General features: G+C 34.5%; 1 protein-coding gene across 5 annotated transcripts in view; it reads left to right on the plus strand.

Moving 5' to 3' along the window:
- Positions 1-20,049, plus strand: part of LOC103524495 (glutamate-gated chloride channel) — a 59,927-nt gene that overhangs the window by 33,857 nt on the left and 6,021 nt on the right. For 4 of the 5 annotated variants that reach the window (XM_017449621.2, XM_026819894.1, XM_026819893.1 and 1 more), the window contains 2 exons: positions 15,758-15,827; positions 16,451-16,604. In XM_017449621.2, coding sequence (XP_017305110.1) covers positions 15,758-15,827; positions 16,451-16,604 — 224 coding nt within the window. Of the gene's footprint in view, positions 1-6,512; positions 6,590-15,757; positions 15,828-16,450; positions 16,605-20,049 lie in introns of all 5 variants that reach the window. The other variant, XM_026819892.1, reaches the window with a different exon arrangement.

Raw genomic sequence — 20,049 nt, forward strand, 5'->3', positions numbered from 1 at the left:
TTATTTTGTAAATAGTTAGGTACTTGTGTGTAATTTTCTATTCAGATATTTTATTTTTATGTATTACATAATTCTTAGACATAGATTATGATGATCATTATTAGGTACATCTAACCCACACATTCGTATCTGTATTTAATCTATATCCCGACCTGTAAAAAAGTTATTTTGTAAATAGTTAGGTACTTGTTTGTAATTTTCTATTCAGATATTTTATTTTTATGTGTTGTACTGGTATCATATTACACATTCGTATCTGTATTTCTGAAATCTATATCCCGACCTGTAAAAAAGTTATTTTGTAAATAGTTAGGTACTTGTTTGTAATTTTCTATTCAGATATTTTATTTTTATGTATTACATAATTCTTAGACATAGATTATGATGATCATTATTAGGTACATCGAACCTTCCCGGGTTTTATTTTGATTTTTATATAGAAATATCGGTGAAGGTCAGCAAATATTCTTTCTTTCACAGTCAAAAGGTCCTGAAACATTAAGCATTAAACATAAATTTTCTTCAGGATACCTATTAAATTTGTCAATCTCCAATATGTATGTAGGTATAGGTTATTGGTTATTTAAGCTATATTATGGGTAATGAAGGTTTTTAGTAAGTTAATATAAAGTAAGTTATAATACCAATATTTATCTAGATTCTGGACGAAATAAATCGTGCTGGGAGGCACACGAATAAACTTGGTTGGAAAGAAGAAGAATTATGGCATGAAAGCAGGCATAAACATAAATAATCTGAGATAAAACATAATTAATATTAGGTCTATTTTGTTTTCAACATCGGGAGTCTCGTCTAATTAATTTCTGGGAGAAGGAAAAGAAAAATTAATTGAGCGAGACGCATAAATTCGTTCCAATTTTATTATTGTTTTCAACATAAATAGCATAAATAGGTATAGGCAGTGTGCAACAGAGGGCACCAGCATTCTTTGGTAGGTAGGTACCTTTAATAAGTTCATAGGTACATATGTAGGTATACATATACTTATAATATTTGAAGGGAGAAAGGAGAAACCAATTTTTTAGTGGAAGAAAAAAGTAGAAATGTGTTGAATATTTTTGCCAAATTTCATCAAAATCGGACAAATTATTCGGATATTATATTTAGTAAAAGAAACAAACTAGGGTTACTAGGGAATAAAGTGCAGGAAAAAATATCTTCGAGTTAAAACTTGGAACTCGCTTCTTTTGTTCAATACATTAAGGTTAAACTTTAAAATGGGAGTGGAAAGCGGGAGGTGACAGTAATTAAGTAATTTATGAACGATCATAATTTGTATTCTATTGTCTTTTGTGACCTTCCAGCGGGGGAAAAATTGCATCCATTCATAAAGAAAGAAAAGAAATTTATTTGTTTGATGGAAAATAGAATTTCTGATACAAAAGGAAAAGAACATTATAGCTTTCTTTTTTAACCTTTTTAGATCTTATCTAGCGAAAATCTTCAGTAGGTATAAACCATAGGAATCAATCTTATCTAGAATTATTTTCCAAGCCAACTTTATAATTATTAGGTAATTTCAATTAATTTTTCTTGTTATGCAAATAGAGGTTTTTTTTTGTATTTCTTACTTTTTCTTTTTTTTTACTCCTAGTTACTATAATTATTATTACGTTTGTCAACCTTTGTAAAAATGTACTGAACATTAAATACAAATAAATTCTTTACTACTACTACTACTACTAAATATCTTCGAGTTAAAACTTGGAACTCGCTTCTTTTGTTCAATACATTAAGGTTAAACTTTAAAATGAGAGTGGAATGCGGGAGGTGACAGTAATTAAGTAATTTATGGACGATCATAATTTGTATTCTATTGTCTTTTGTGATCTTCCAGCGGGGGAAAAATTGCATCCATTCATAAAGAAAGAAAAGAAATTTATTTGTTTGGTGGAAAATAGAATTTCTGATACAAAAGGAAAAGAACATTATAGCTTTCTTTTTTAACCTTTTTAGATCTTATCTAGCGAAAATCTTCAGATTATTAATTTATACGAAGCTATAGGACGGGGAGGAGGGGTAGAAAGGAAAGGAGGGGAATAGTGAAAGAGGTGGGAGTAAAAGAGAGAGAGAGGAGGGGAGGGAGAGGGGAAGTTTGTTCATTGAAAAGTTCGAAGAAAAAGCGCGGTGAAACAGTTTGTTAGGGCAAAAGCGGTACGGGTAGACGTCCCCAATATGGGACCAACTTAGAGCCCGTTCCCACATGGTCGGAAAAAAATCGTGTCGTGCGTATTGAGAAGACTCTCATTTAAATTATATTACCTACATGACTTACATGACATATTGTGTCGTTCGGAAAAATATCGTGTAGTGTATAGCGGGAGTGTATAGCTTTTCAGTCTCGTTTCGGCAGTATGAACAGGGTATATTCTATTCTATTCTATTCTATTTAAATTGCATTGATGCCTACAGGACATTCGAGAAAAAAAAAATCGGCTGATACTCATGCACGACAAGTGGGAACGCGGACTCTTAATATTGAAAACGGACAGCATTGAATGAAACCGTACCTGTGTGTGTGACTGTGTGAAAATAGCCTGAGCGCTAGGCTGATGCTAGATGTGCTCAAAACATATTACATAGGGGCATAGGGCTATCGGGGGCTGTATACCCTTATAACTAAGCCTGAGAGTGGCCTTTTCATGTATGGACTGAAGCCCAAAATAATCCTAAAATGGTCTGCTTATTCTGCATTTCCGGAAGTTTTGGCCAAAACATGGAGGATCCCAACCGTCCCACATTGAGGATTCAGGGGTCCGTTACCCTATTATTCGGTGTAAAGAATAATGATATAGCGTTCAATTTTACTTCCCGCCATTGTTCGACAGGGAAACTTTCCTCACAAAGAAGAAAAGTTACAACTTTTAACTCTTCAAACAAGAAACCTTCAAAAAAACTTGTTGGTTAACGGTTAGCAGGGTAAAACATGTTAACGGTTAACAGGGTAAAACTTGTTAACGGTTAGCAGGGTAAAACATGTTAACGGTTAACAGGGTAAAACTTGTTAACGGTTAGCAGGGTAAAACTTGTTAACGGTTAGCAGGGTAAAACTTGTTAACGGTTAACAGGGTAAAACTTGTTAACGGTTAGCAGGGTAAAACTTGTCAACGGTTAACAGGGTAAAACTTGTTAACGGTTAGGGTAAAACTTGTTAACGCTTAACAGGGTAAAACTTGTTAACGGTTAGTAGGGTAAAACTTGTTAACGGTTAGCAGGGTAAAACTTGTTAACGGTTAGCAGGGTAAAACTTTAAAATTTTCTCAAGAGATTTTCCCATATTGGTGCCCAGTGAACTTTCTAATTTCATCGTTCCATCTCGTATAGATTGGGTTCTAAGATACCATATTGTAGTCTATTTCTTCTATCTTCATATGTGCCCCACCCATCTCCATTTCTCTTCACACATTTTAGACGTAGGTAATACATCAAGTAGGTTCATTCACACAATTCATAGCTGTTGTGTAGGTACCTGTATTAAATTCCTCTAGATTTAGGTATATTTCCCTGGGCGCTCACACAAATTTTTCTCCAATAGTTACAGCAATATTCTTTAACAGTTTCTGTTATAAACGTACATATTATAGAACACTGCCTGTCGATTTTCGCCGGCCAAAAACTGATAATAATAATGAAAATTGATTTTTTAACCAATGTACATAGCTTGATCAAAAATCATTTTCTCCACACCTTCTCTCTCTTTACCCTGTTTCTCGTTAAATTTCTATTTTTATAGGGTATTCCAAAAGTTTTATTTTAAGATTCATTTGTCTTTTAATCTCTGTTCACGCTCTGCACATATTTGCTTTTCAACCTTCTACCTACATCTTGTAGAAAATACTAGTCATAACCGTTTGAGCTGAAAGTGTAATAATCTGAATTTTTTTCAATAGCTGATGTTCTAGGTACCATATTGTTTTCTTAAAAACTAATCATTGATGTTTTAAAAGCCTTTGATAAACCAGCGGCTTATGAGTAATCCATCCAAACTAGAATGAAATTTACAGGAGATGAGGATAATACGAGACTGAAACTATTACCTCCTCCACCAGTGGAAAATGACTCTTTTAAAGGTAGATTGCAGATTATAATTTAACTGTATTCTTCATGAATTTATTGGACCTTGTTTTATTGTTAAAAAATATTAAATACAAAAGGACTTCTCCGAAAACTATACTGATGAACTCTACACCACATAATCACAATCACCATAGTTTTACTTTCTTTATATCTATTGATTTTGTGGAAACTTATGTGTACCTTATGTGTGGAAACTTATGTGTACCTAATATTTTCCAGGCTGCAATTGAAACTATATCTGTACTATTTGTTTTTGTAGGTTTAAGAAGAAAACCTAAACGTCAAGGAAAAGCTGATAAATTCCTTACAACAAAGACCTCGAATGAATAGCCATCTGTCTTTGAACAATTTTTTTTGATAAACTCATTGCTTACCCTTTATTTGCACATCATAATAACAAAATGATGGCAAAACTTCTTATTTCTTAACCTAAATGAAAGTATTTTGTTTTAATTAAACTATAAACTTTTGGGATAGCCTATATCATCCAAAGTGACGAGTAGGGGTGTGAGGAATATGAGGATGTTATAAATAAACATGTCTGTCCTCATTCTCCTACGTCTATTTAATGAAATATTATGTAACATTCCCTATTTGTGCCTTTTTCTCATCTCTACCTTATCTCTCCTTACCTTCACTTTGTTCTTGTTCATTTTCCATTTGAAGGAACCTTTGCTTGAAACAAATGCCTCTTCCTCCTCTCAGCCAATGAACGTCACTTTGTCTTTCAATTCTTTCTCATAAAACCCACTCTTTATTTTATCGCGTTTTTTTCAAATACATTCTGTGTATGTTTTGTATGCCGTAAACAGTTGCGTGTGTGAAAGTGTTTCCACTGTGTGTTCTAAACATAAAAAAAGGTGTTTTAAAATAATGCCACTTAGGGTATATTGTCTGTAACATACTTGGACTAGTCACCCTATCTTGGGACTTTCAAAAATGGCTCTCTTAGATCTACAATATCTATATCTACATACCTACCTCCAATGAGCTTTGGTCTCAAATACATTCTGTGTATGTTTTGTATGCCGTAAACAGTTGCGTGTGTGAAAGTGTTTCCAATGTGTGTTCTAAACATAAAAAAAGGTGTTTTAAAATAATGCCACTTAGGGTATATTAAAATGGCTCTCTTAGATCTACAATATCTATATCTACATACCTACCTCCAATGAGCTTTGGTCTTTTGCTACACCACATTTGTTCTTGGTTCGTTAGAAAGTCACAACTCTTACAACACGCCTAGAAAAAGAAATAATTTAAACACCTTTAAAACACCTTTTTCTTCAACTTTACCTTGCATGACGACACATTCAAAGAGTATTTTCATTTCATTTCCGTGTGTGAATATTTAGGCCTTGTACATATATTTTCCAACGTCTTTACAAATTGCTCATTATAAAACACTGCATGATGAAAACGGTTCCGATTAAAAACTTTAATTAAACTTTAAAAAAAGCTCTTGAATTAAATCTCTGCCATAACTTCAGTGGCTTGAAGAACTCAATTAGGTACTGAGAAAAAGTCACTGAGTACCCAAGGCCAAAATTCTGAATAGGTATCTTTAAATAGGTAGGTAAATACCTAATAGGTATCTTTTATCAATAAGAAAGATGTAGATCGAAGAATATTGGTGCTGTTGAAAAATTCGACGATTTACGTTTTTATATGCCCTGTACGTATTACCTCGTATAAAATTTTATGAATGTCTTATTAATTTATTTATCTCTTTGGTGTCCTCTAGCAAGCTATTTTCACGAAGTATTGGAAGAAGTGAAAGAAGTAGACACAACTTCTGAATACCTACGAATACTTAGGCCGATACTACAAACCGACTGGATTCAAACCGTTTACTACCGTAATAACAGGTACTTGAAATATTTACTAATTTAATAATATGAATAGCTATTTTTGATTACCTTATACAAGGGTACAGTTTATCTCCTGAAATTATCCTCGCATTTTCACTTCCCTTTTAGTTATAGTAGACCGACCTTCTTCGGCCAAAATTCTGAATAGGTATCTTTAAATAGGTAGGTAAATACCTAATAGGTATCTTTTATCGATAAGAAAATGTAGATCGAAGAATATTGGTGCTGTTGAAAAATTCGGCGATTTACGTTTTTATATGCCCTGTACGTATTACCTCGTATAAAATTTTATGAATGTCTTATTAATTTATTTATCTCTTTGGTGTCCTATAAAATAAATAGCACAATCAACTGCTCACTGAAACATTCTCTATTATAACGTGTACCTGTACATTGTTGTCCCTTATTTGGTTCATAGTTGTAATGTTGACCATGTACTCTTGTTTTGTTCTACCCTAGATAGCACTGAAGCCCCTACAGTAGTTCGAGTTTATTTGGTTCATAGTTGTAATGTTGACCATGTACTCTTGTTTTGTTCTACCCTAGATAGCACTGAAGCCCCTACAGTAGTTCGAGTTAATATTTACCTCCGCTCCATCAGTAAAATTGACGATTATAAAATGGTGAGTGTCAGGTGAGGTTCCAAACATCACACACCATGTTCTTTTATTTTTTCAATTGCTATAATTTCTTTCTTCGTTTCTTTTGTACCTGTGTTTATTTTCACCACTGCGAAATATCACCGTTTTCAGCTATACACATTGTAAATAAACTTACGTTTTTTTAAACTTTGAGGTACCTCTTACCTACGGTGCCTCATTTCACGAAAGCTTGGAATAATAAAAGTTATAATAATAACTTACATGTTTAAAAGTTACAATAATGATAATTTACTTATGTGAACTATATTTTATTATAACTTCTACACTTGTGATTTTTATTATTCCAGTATACATGTTTAAAAGTTACAATAATGATAATTTACTTATGTGAACTATATTTTATTATAACTTCTACACTTGTGATTTTTATTATTCCACTACTAAATATGTAGGTACCTACCTAGGTACCTAGCTACCTACTCGATATATTTATGCGGGTATTACTTTATGTAGGTAAATATGGTACCTATCTGCTAAGAGGTAGGGATGTATATTGGTTGAAATATACAGTTAAAAGTACAGAAATAATGTGTAAACTGATATCTACATTCCAATATGTAACTACTGCAATTGCATACGCATTTTTTTAATTTTAATTGCATATTACGCATACTAGGAAGATAGTCATTTGCATAATTATGGTAACCATGGTGTTTTATTTTCTGCCTATTTCCATCCTAAGATTATTATTTTTAGCAAGCTATTTTCACGAAGTATTGGAAGAAGTGAAAGAAGTAGACACAACTTCTGAATACCTCAATAAGTCGATTTCAATGTCCCACAAACCGCCCACTCCCTATATCGAAGAAAGTGAGCTCGGATTTGGAGAGAATCGAACCAGGACATAAGAAATGAACGTAAGCAGGAAAAATTGGGAAGAAATTGACGAAAAGTACAAATAATGAGAAATCTAATAAAAATGAACGTATTTGTATAATAGAAACGTAGGTGGTATACCACAAACCGACTGGATTCAAACCGTTTAACTACCGTAATAATAGGTACTTGAAATATTTACTAATTTAATAATATGAATAGCTATTTTCGATTACCTTATACAAGGGTACAGTTTATTAGCAAGCTATTTTCACGAAGTATTGGAAGAAGTGAAAGAAGTAGACACAACTTCTGAATAGCTACGAATACTTAGGCCGATACTACAAACCGACTGGATTCAAACCGTTTACTACCGTAATAATAGGTACTTGAAATATTTACTAATTTAATAATATGAATAGCTATTTTCGATTACCTTATACAAGGGTACAGTTTATCTCCTGAAATTATCCTCGCATTTTCACTTCCCTTTTAGTTATAGTAGGTAGACCTTCTTCCAGATCCTACCCCCTAACTATAACCTACCATAGCTGCAAAATTGATCAACTGTATGCCGCTTATTAACTCCTTTACCCCCTAACTATAACCTACCATAGCTGCAAAATTGATCAACTGTATGCCGCTTATTAACTCCTTTATCTAGAGATTAGATCCTACCCCCTAACCCTAACTATAACCTACCATAGCTGCAAAATTGATCAACTGTATGCCGCTTATTAACTCCTTTATCTAGAGATTAGATCCCGAAAACATTCCATGTATGATTGATCAATTTATTTTGAATTCATTAGGCTTAAAATATAAACCAGGGTGTATAAATGCGAAACACCTCTAAAGCTTCTGCAGGTATGTGCAATATGATTATTCAAGCTTCGTAGAATTCAAAATCTACCTAATTGAAAGACCACCTCTTTTCTGCCTTAGGGAAACACTTACCTAGAGGTACCTAGTTTTCATAAAGTTTATGGATGCCGAAAAGAATTTTAATAATACAAAAATATCTAATTTAATAATTATCTAAAGGAATGAGGCCCTGTTCTGTCTTCTTTTTTTCTTCTCCTTCTGCTTTTTCCTTTCGCCCCTGTCAAATGGAAATTTTGGCTCAGAGTTCTACCTGTAATATGTATATTTTGCGTCATCTACAAAATTCAATATGATATTACCAGTACTATAGCAATAATTACTTTTATTGCATTCTTTCGAAGTGTGCTGTGGTCTGTGGTTTATTCAATGTTTGTGATATTTTCTAGACTTTTTTTTATTTTATTTTAAATTTTCTCTTTATTTACGTTTTGAATTTTCCTGGGTTTGATGCCCAGGAAAATTCCACAATTTATATCAAAGTTTATCGTTTGTATAAAAGCACGATTTGCATTTTGTCTGCAAATGATAAAATTGTAAATATTTTTCACATATTTTTTGTGTGTACCACAACGAGGGGGTTATTTGTCGAGATTGCTACATTTATTGGTTACTTCGACATCTTTTTATCCTTTACAGCTTCCTAAAGAAGAATAAATGGGACTGGATTAGGTTTACAACAATAAACATTTTTATAAAAAAAAATCCCTGAATATTAAATACTCGTAATATTACAAAGTTATCTACAACATCATAAATTAGATTTATATCTCTTTAAAGTCGTTGTAAAATTTTCATGCCTTAGAACAATGGCCTTTTAGTTTTTAGTCATCAAAATCCCTGAATATTAAATACTCGTAATATTACAAAGTTATCTACACCATCATAAATTAGATTTATATCTCTTTAAAGTCGTTGTAAAATTTTCATGCCTTAGAACAATGGTTTTTTAGTTTTTAGTCATCAAAAGCCAATATTCAATCCGACTTGTTTTTCCAAATCCCCTGAATTTGTCCGCAGTTCCGCACAAAATGTTTGGTATCCGATGTGGTCTAAAATCCCCCAGGGAGAATATGAAGCAGTGGTGAACTTTCCTATTAGATTGAACACAAAATGTTTGGTATCCGATGTGGTCTAAAATCCCCCAGGGAGAATATGAAGCAGTGGTGAACTTTCCTATTAGATTGAACATAAAATTCCCATGTAACTATGTAGAAAACTTGTACAGAAACGCTATTCCCTGCTGCTATAGAACGATGTATTTTTAAATAATTCAGAAACCACTGGAATTTAAAATTCCCCTTGTTATGTTTGAGATCCCCAAGGAGAGCCCTTTTTACGAGCAATGAAAACGTTTTCTATGCTTGTACTTGTACGAGTCTACACATTAAATTCGCTGAAGAATTGTTTCACTACTTACCTATTAAAATTTTTGTTTTTATTATTATATTTTTTTGCCACATACATACTTGGGTACGTAGTATCTACATACATACTATCACATTGTTATGATGTACATACATAACTTATATTCAAGTTCCATGGCGCCATTGTTGGAATTTCTGTGATTTTATTTATTTTTTATTGTACCAACAGGAATTAACAAGCTGGGTCCGTCCCTCCGGGAATTTTTTAGCCCTTAGTTTATTCGATCGTGATTAGAGAAAATCAGTACCTATGTACCTACCTAATTTGTTTAATATTCAGTTTATTATCATTCTTGATTTGATTTTACTTTCATGTAATGATTTAAAATCAAGACTAGAGCCCGTTCTCCCTTTATTCCCAATTTAAGGCTCAAGTCACCCATCCATTTATTGGCATTGCTCGGCGTAGCTTAACATAGGTGACGCTAAAACCGGGCTTAAATGATCGACTGAAGTGTTATCTAAAACTTTCTCGCTTTGAGTTGTCTGTAACATACTTGGACCAGTCACCCTATCTTGGGACTTTCAAAAATGGCTCTCTTAGATCTACAATATCTATATCTACATACCTACCTCCAATGAGCTTTGGTCTAAGGATACCTATTAAATTTGTCAATCTCCAATATGTATGTAGGTATAGGTTATTGGTTATAAGCTATATTATAGGTAATGAAGGTTTTTAGTAAGTTAATATAAAGTAAGTTATAATACCAATATTTATCTATAGATTCTGGACGAAATAAATCGTGCTGGGAGGCACACGAATAAACTTGGTTGGAAAAAAGAAGAATTATGGCATGAAAGCAGGCATAAACATAAATAATTTGAGGTAAAACATAATTAATATTAGGTATATTTTGTTTTCAACATCGGGAGTCTCGTCTAATTAATTTCTGCGAGAAGGAAAAGAAAAATTAATTGAGCGAGACACATAAATTCGTTCCAATTTTATTATTGTTTTCAACATAAATAGCATAAATAGGTATAGGCAGTGTGCAACAGAGGGCACCAACATTCTTTGGTAGGTATAGGTACCTTTAATAAGTTCATAGGTACATATGTATAATGTTTGAAGGGAGAAAGGAGAAACCAATTTTTTAGTGGAAGAAAAAAAGTCAAAATGTGTTGAATATTTTTGCCAAATTTCATCAAAATCGGACAAATTATTCGGATATTATATTTAGTAAAAGAAACAAACTAGGGTTACTAGGGGATAAAGTGCAGGAAAAAATATCTTCGAGTTAAAACTTGGAACTCGCTTCTTTTGTTCAACACATTAAGGTTAAACTTTAAAATGGGAGTGGAAAGCGGGAGGTGACAGTAATTAAGTAATTTATGGACGATCATAATTTGTATTCTATTGTCTTTTGTGACCTTCCAGCGGGGGGAAAATTGCATCCATTCATAAAGAAAGAAAAGAAATTTATTTGTTTGATGGAAAATAGAATTTCTAATACAAAAGGAAAAGAACATTATAGCTTTCTTTTTTAACCTTTTTAGATCTTATCTAGCGAAAATCTTCAGTTTTGGTTCTTTATTGTATGGTACGAAATCTTCCTCTGAAATATTTGGGCCTAAATCTTCACCGACTTTTAATTTCCTCTTTTGTAAGGTACTCTTTGAAATCCACTTTTACTATAATTAAATGGTTTTGATTCCAAGGACTTGCAAGGGCCAACAGAGTGCCAACACAGGTTAAAAGTCATCTCCATTCTTACAATCTATTCCAACATAATAAAATTCACCGTTGTTCCAGGAAAATTCCAAAAACAGGAAAAATAAAAAGCATGTTTATGATTTCCTTCCTCCCTTGGCAACAGTATCTTTTGTGACGATACGATACTGTTTTGTATTATACCTTTATGATAGCTTTGTAGTTTTTCAAATCCTCCTAAGGCATAAATCTAGAACTTACTCTCACCTAATGTTACAATAAAACTATATGTATACATGTATTTGAAAAGTGATAATCAAAAATTCAAATTGAGCTTTGAGAATTTCGATTGTGCTTGCAACCTTTCACTCAAAAGTATACATGTATTTGAAAAGTGATAATCAAAAATTCAAATTGAGCTTTGAGAATTTCGATTGTGCTTGCAACCTTTCACTCAAAATCAGAATTTTGCTACCCATGAAAGCATATTTGGCACTAAAAAAAGGAGGAACTCCCACCAAAATTTGATTCAAGGATTTCTGAGCACGATTCTTTAGTGGATTGACCTCTCGTTTTATGTATCTTCTTTTGGGATTTGAAACATTATCCTAAATATTTCTCATCTCCGTATTATTATACCTGTTAACCATGTTACATTTCCAATTTCTCCTGGCAACCAAAAAAGTCAATTTCAGAAAATGTCACACGCGTATTTTATCTTTCCCCACAAAAGTTGAAAGAAGCCCCCAGTCTCCCTGTTTCTCTTACGAAAATTAGAGAAATTTTCTGTGAATTGAGTGAGATGTTCTTTTTTTCCCTACAAAAGTTGAAAGAAGCCCCCAGTCTCCCTGTTTCTCTTACAAAAATTAGAGAAATTTTCTGTGAATTGAGTGAGATGTTCTTTTTTTCTTCTCCTCTTTCCCTTTCCATCCTTTACATTTTTTCCGTCACGTAAGATAAATGACGTAAAGGACAAGAGTGTAAAAGCTATTAACCTTTTGGCCCGCTTGATCCTCAAGTCCTCTTTGTGAACATTGAAATTTTGCTGACAAACAAAATTTTCTCAAGAGATTTTCCCATATTGGTGCCCAGTGAACTTTCTAATTTCATCGTTCCATCTCGGATAGATTGGGTTCTAAGATACCATATTGTAGTCTATTTCTTCTATCTTCATATGTGCCCCACCCATCTCCATTTCTCTTCACACATTTGCTAAAATCCATCACTTTGGTATAGGTCTATAGGATCTTATGCAGGTTACTCTTTTCCTATCCATTCTGATTCGCAGACTATGGTGGAAACTTTGCAAAAACTTTAGGGAAAACACGGGATTGAAGAGGAATATGTTGTCTCATGCCTTACAAGACAATTATTCAATCTGTGATAGCATGACACGGGGAGCGATAGAGAGAGAGAAGGGAAACGGTCCTACGAAATCAGAAAATTACAAAGACAAAAAAGAGTAAAACGTCAAACGTTTTCCGAAGTCATCCGTCAAAAGTCTTGAGATTTTTTTCCCCTTTTCCCGAGGGAAAATATTCTAAAAATAGCACAGAAGATGATTATTTAGAAGAGCGGGAGGTGATAAGTAATGTATTTACCTATTTACTCTTATTGGGTAATATGAAGATCAGCTATTCAGCTACCTCTGTTAGTCTGTTCCTTTAGTAGAGTACATAGGTAGGTAGGTAGGTATCTATTTTTGTACGATGTAGGTAATAGGTATTACACTTTAAATGGATTAATATATTGATGTAAACTTCTTGGTTAAATATCTTATCTGGTGATTAAAGAGTTTGAACTTAATGCTCACTCGTGCTTGAGTAATCTCCACCAGACATCAGTTGCCTCCAGGATCTCTCTCTCTCTTTGGTATCTATTTTTGTACGATGTAGGTAATAGGTATTACACTCTAAATGGATTAAGATATTGATGTAAACTTCTTAGTTAAATATCTTATCTAGTGATTAAAGAGTTTGAACTTAATGCTCACTCGTGCTTGAGTAATCTCCACCAGACATCAGTTGCCTCCAGGATCTCTCTCTCTCTTTCTCTTTCTCTCTCTCTCTCTCTCTCTCTCTCTCTCTCTCTCTCTTTCTCCCTCTCTTTTATATGAAAGTCAAAAAAGGTACACTACAAACCTATCTGGATTTACCACACGCCTACATTATCTGTAATTTTTGTACCAGAAGCCACATTTAAAGAATTGATTAGGTTCAAAAATGGTCAATTCTGGGAGGAAAAAGAGTCAAAGAGATTTCGGTTTCAACACACCTACTCATATATGGGTTTTCAAATTGAAAGAGAGAGAGAGAGAGATGTGTGGAAGAAAAGAACTATCAAAGAAGAAATAATAAGAGGGAGAGAGATAAAAAGCGCACCCATGAGAATAAACTCTGAAGCGACATAAGCAATAGCAAATTAGAAACAAATCCCTGATTCAGTCGTTTTCCTCTGCCTTCGTAAAGGGGAGAGACATAACCTATGTGCCACAAGAGAAGGTACGCTAAAACTTTGGGTAAGATCAAGTCAGCTTGAAGAATTTTGACAAAGTGTGTTTTTTTTTCAAGCAAGAAAGGAAAACGGAAAAGAACGAATTAACCTTTTGGGGGAAGAAAGAAAAAAACGTAGAACATTGTACCTATACTTTTTATTTGAATTAAAAAGTAAAATTTTAAATACGTTATTTTAATAACTACAATTTTCAAAATTTTGTTCTTAAAAAAAAAAAAAAAAAAAATAAAAAGTAAAATTTTAAATACGTTATTTTAATAACTACAATTTTCAAAATTGTTCTAAAAAAAAATCAAAGTTTTGAAGGAAATGAGCATTTTCGAAGAAAATCTGCTTGTGTAGCTTCAATAGTTTCAAATCAACAGAAAAAGAACTTTTCTAAAAAAAATCATTTTCTGTGTAGTTCAGATTTTAGAGAAAGTTTATTTAATTCCCCCCACCTCTTGCTCTCAATTCTAAAAGGTTCCATTTTTCCAAAACACAGAAATGCCAAATGTCAAACAATTGAATCAAGAAGAAACTTTCGAATAAAACGAAACTTTCTCAAATAAAGCACGTAGAAATTTTGTGCTTGTGGAGGAAATATGGTACGTAATTGTATCAACATAGCAACATTTCGTTCATTATTGCTCATTCCATTAATTATTATTATTTGGTCCATTAAAACGGAGAGAACTTTCCCGATTCTGACGTAAAAGGGTGGATAGGTAGGTACGTACATTGGGAAATGCGTAGGTGAAATTCGCCTACGTTGGAAAATAACCATCAGGAAAACATTAATTGATGGAAATAACTTGAACCTTAATTCTGACGTAAAAGGGTGGATAGGTAGGTATGTACATTGGGAAATGCGTAGGTGAAATTCGCCTACGTTGGAAAATAACCATCAGGAAAACATTAATTGATGGAAATAACTTGAACCTTTCAAACATTCAACCTAAAAACCTTCAGGACATTTTTGTACATATTTACCTACCTACCAATGCCTTCTTTTGTCTTGAACAATGTCTTATTTTAAAACGGCTATCCTTCGGTTGTTTTTCTTTTTTAAAGTCATGTTTTATCTTGGAAAAAAATTGCCCTTGTTATAAAGTTATTAAATTAACAACTGTTTAATTTTTACATACCTATGTAGGTACATGGGTTTTGGAGTTGAAAATTTCTGCGAATTGGTCCCTAAATTGTCATGAATATTCAAAGTGGTCCTCGGCTCATGCCCAGTTGGGACTTACTCTAGACTTCTAGAGACCACAGTCTAATTTAGGTATAGTTCCTGTAGTTTTAAAATAATATGGGTTTTGGAGTTGAAAATTTCTGCGAATTGGTCCCTAAATTGTCATGAATATTCAAAGTGGTCCTCGGCTCATGCCCAGTTGGGACTTACTCTAGACTTCTAGAGACCACAGTCTAATTTAGGTATAGTTCCTGTAGTTTTAAAATAATTTGGGTTTTGGAGTTGAAAATTTCTGCGAATTGGTCCCTAAATTGTCATGAATATTCAAAGTGGTCTTCGGCACTTCGGCTCATGCCCAGTTGGGACTTACTCTAGACTTCTAGAGACCACAGTGTAGATTAGGTATAGTTCCTGTAGTTTTAAAATAATTTAGAAAAAGTTCGTACCTAGTGAATGCTACTTCTTATTTTGTAACCTCATGCTAAAGTGTAACATTCCCTATTTGTGCCTTTTTCTCATCTCTACCTTATCTCTCCTTACCTTCACTTTGTTCTTGTTCATTTTCCATTTGAAGTTAAAATAATTTAGAAAAAGTTCGTACCTAGTGAATGCTACTTCTTATTTTGTAACCTCATGCTAAACTTTCACATCTCAACTTTCAGGAATACAGCGTTCAGTTGACATTCAGAGAACAGTGGTTGGACGAGCGACTCAAATATAACGACTATGATGGTAAGTTAAGCCGTATTTTATCATGTGACTTCTTTACGATTCAACATGATTCAACCAAAGATATTCTGCTTTGGACGTCGACACTTGCTGTCACAGGTCACAGGTCACTCATGTATTTTCAATGGTTATCTGAAAGAGGTCCTCTGAGTGAAATTTAGCCATTTTTGGTGAAAAAAATTCCAAGAATTCAGGAGTCTGTCTCTCATGTTAAGGAAGGTGTTTTCATACTTGGGTTTCTGTGGGTAAACACCATCGAATATTCTTTGGCAGCCAGGGTATTTGAAGTAGTATCTCCTTGGCGAAAGTGAAAGTACCACAGAGGTCGATAATAAAATACGACTAGTCACAGGCCACTCATGTATTTTCAATGGTTATCTGAAAGAGGACCTCTGAGTGAAATTTAGCCATTTTTGGTGAAAAAAATCCAAGAATTAAGGAGTCTGTCTCTCATGTTAAGGAAGGTGTTTTCATACTTGGGTTTCTGTGGGTAAACACCATGGAATATTCTTTGGCAGCCAGGGTATTTGAAGTAGTATCTCCTTGGCGAAAGTACCACAGAGGTCGATAATAAAATACGACTAGTCTTATTCCAAGTTCTAATACTCTCCCTGTTTGTGTCCCAGGTCGAATCAAATACCTGACTCTGACCGAAGCCAGCAGAGTGTGGATGCCTGATCTCTTCTTCTCCAACGAGAAGGAAGGACACTTCCACAACATTATCATGCCCAACGTGTACATTCGAATACATCCACAGGGCTCCGTGCTGTATAGTATAAGGTAAGATTATAAAAGGTAGGTAGATAGTAAGTAAGTAGGTTAACTGGGTATGTAGGAACAGGAACCTATTTTTTAAAAGTTACCCTCCTCTATTTTTCCTTTTTGCCTCGGTGGTGTAGTGGTCAAGGCGCTCGCCTGGTAAACAGGAGGGCGTGGGTTCAACCCAGCCGAGGTATGGAATTTTATCCTCAATATAATTTGAGAATTTGACCACAAAGGAGAAGGGAGAAGCTGGAATAAAGGGGAAATAGCAAGATAGGGCTTTTAAATGTTGGTTTTTGATTTCTCGGAAATTTTCTTTTTATTTCCGTATGAAATAAACAAAGTAACAGAAACGAACCATACAACCTACTCATTTCTATTTAAGAAAACGGTATGAACTTGCTTATAAAGAGCAGAATTAATATTTTAATAAGACTTGTCTCATTTGCCTTGTAGGAAAAAAAAGTGGAGAACGAGGTAAAAAAGGGAAGAGGTGAAAGTCTTGGGTGAAAGCATTCTCAGGAAAGCGGGAATTAAATTATTAATTCAATCAAGAAGGTAATCGCGCGGGGTCATAATAATAAATTGAAAATGATTACGCAAGAGAAACTCCCCCGAGTCAAGTCTTGAGATTTTTTACCCTTTTCCCGAGGGAAAATGTTCTAAAAATAGCACAGAAGTTGATTATACCTGCCTCGGTGGTGTAGTGGTCAAGACGCTCGCCTGGTAAACAGGAGGGCGTGGGTTCGATCCCAGCCGAGGTATGGAATTTTTCCCCCTTTTCCCGAGGGAAAATATTCTAAAAATAGCACAGAAGTTGATTATTTAGAAGAGCGGGAGGTGATAAATAATATATTTACCTATTTACTCTTATATTGGGTAATATGAAGATCAGCTATTCAGCTACCTCTGTTAGTCTGTTTCTTTAGTAGAGTACATAGGTAGGTAGGTATCTATTTTTGTACGATGTAGGTAATAGGTATTACACTTTGAATGGATTAATATATTGATGTAAACTTCTTGGTTAGATATCTTATCTGGTGATTAAAGAGTTTGAACTTAATGCTCACTCGTGCTTGAGTAATCTCCACCAGACATCAGTTGCTTCCAGCATCTCTCTCTCTCTCTTCCTCTCTCTCTCTCTCTTTCTCTTCCTCTCTCTCTCTCTTTTTTATGAAAGTCAAAAAAGGTACACTACAAACCTATCTGGAATTACCACACGCCTACAGTATCTGTAATTTTTGTACCAGAAGCCACACCTAAAGAATTGATTAGGTTCAAAAATGGTTAATTCTGGGAGGAAAAAGAGTCAAAGAGATTTCGGTTTCAACACACCTACTTATATGGGTTTTCAAATTGAAAGAAAGAGAGAGAGAGAGAGAGATGTGTGGAAGAAAAGAACTATCAAAGAAGAAATAATAAGAGGGAGAGAGATAAAAAGCGCACCCATGAGAATAAACTCTGTAGATACAAAAAGATTTTGTAAGCGAAAAAGAAAGAAGAAAATAAGCGACATAAGCAATAGCAAATTAGAAACTAATCCCTGATTCAGTCGTTTTCCTCTGCCTTCGTAAAGGGGAGAGACAACCTATGTGCCACAAGAGAAGGTGCGCTAGAACTTTGGGTAAGATCAAATCAGCTTGAAGAATTTTGACAAAGTGTTTTTTTTTTTTTCAAGCAGGAAAGGAAAACGGAAAAGAACGAATTAACCTTTTGGGGGAAGAAAGAAAAAAACGTAGAACATTATACCTAAAAAACACAATAATCACTTTGGAGTCATAAAAAACATTAATAAATCTATTAATCTAAGACCTAAGTGTTTCTTCCCTTGAATTTGTTAAACACCCACAGTCCCGATTTTCCGCCCCACAACGAGTTAAAAAGTGCTCGGTGTTCCTTCCCTTGAATTTGTCACACACCCACATTCCCACCCCACAAAAAAACCGACAATGCCCGGGTCCGCCATTTGTTTCAGAAGCCCCTGGTCCGACGGCGCAGTGACCTGGACAACATGCGCCAGTGCGAGGTGCACATGACCGTTCCGCAAACGCCAAGGAAGAACTGCTGCCGTTCCTGGCTGGCCAAGTTCCCCACGCGGTCCAAACGCATTGACGTCATTTCTCGTATCACATTCCCGCTGGTGTTTGCCCTGTTCAACTTGACCTACTGGTCGACGTATCTGTTCCGGGATGAACAAGACGATCAACCCGCGTAAAATAGTCTGCGCCGGTGGTCCTGGGTGACAAACGTGTGGCGTTTGTTAATCAAGCAACCCTAGGACTTGGATCACGATAAGTGTTTTTGGACTACCACTACCACACACTCGAGAACTCAAGTTGTATTAGCACTAAACATTTTTGGGGTCGAGTGGATTGAAACACATGCCTTCAGGCACACTCCATTTGTCAAGGGTCTAGGTTTTCCTTACTCATAGGACTTGGATCACGATAAGTGTTTTTGGACTACCACTACCACACACTCGAGAACTCTAGTTGTAGCACTAAACATTTTTGGGGTCGAGTGGATTGAAACACATGCCTTCAGGCACACTCCATTTGTCAAGGGTCTAGGTTTTCCTTACTCTTGATATCAATTTAATTTGAAGAAACCATTTACTTATGAAAATTTGTAATGAAACGATAAATTTAAAAATAATCCAAAACAATACCTTCTAGAAATTGGCCCCTGGTGCCTAGCGGTCTTTGTGGAAGATTCGTCGAGTCTTTTCTTAAAATCAAAAATACGAAAAACCATCACAGTCTCATTTATGATTATTAATATTATGTATCGATCCATTAATGATTTCATGTTTCTCGTCACCAAGTTGTAGGTAATTTTCCAATTCAGTGTGTACCTACTGTGTGGTCCAAGTTCACAGTGATACATACAACGTACATACCTACACCTCTGACTACAATACGAGTATACTTCGTCATGTTTTCATGTACATACCTAGCTTGTTTATAAAATATGTAAATAAATAAAAAATAGGTAGGTACCTCTATCTGTTATTTTCCCTGTGGAGGGGAAAAAAATTGCATTCTCTGACTACAATTTTACAATACGAGTATACTTCGTCATGTTTTCATGTACATAGCTTGTTTATAAAATATGTAAATAAATAAAAAATAGGTAGGTATCTCTATCTGTTATTTTCCCTGTGGAGGGGAAAAAAATTGCATGTGTTATACCTACATTACCTTTATAAAAGGTAGGTAGATAGTAAGTAAGTAGGTATAGATTACCTATAGTTAACTGGGTATGTAGGAACAGGAACCTATTTTTTAAAAGTTACCCTCCTCTATTTTTCCTTTTTGCCTCGGTGGTGTAGTGTTCAAGGCGCTCGCCTGGTAAACAGGAGGGCGTGGGTTCAATCCCAGCCGACGTATGGAATTTTATCCTCGATATAATTTGAGAATTTGACCACAATAATAGTAGTAGCCTACTGCTGGAGTAAAGGGAC

This window comes from Diaphorina citri, unplaced genomic scaffold, assembly GCF_000475195.1.
Source record: "Diaphorina citri unplaced genomic scaffold, Diaci psyllid genome assembly version 1.1 scaffold101, whole genome shotgun sequence".
In the NCBI taxonomy this organism is placed as follows: Eukaryota; Metazoa; Arthropoda; class Insecta; order Hemiptera; family Psyllidae; genus Diaphorina; species Diaphorina citri.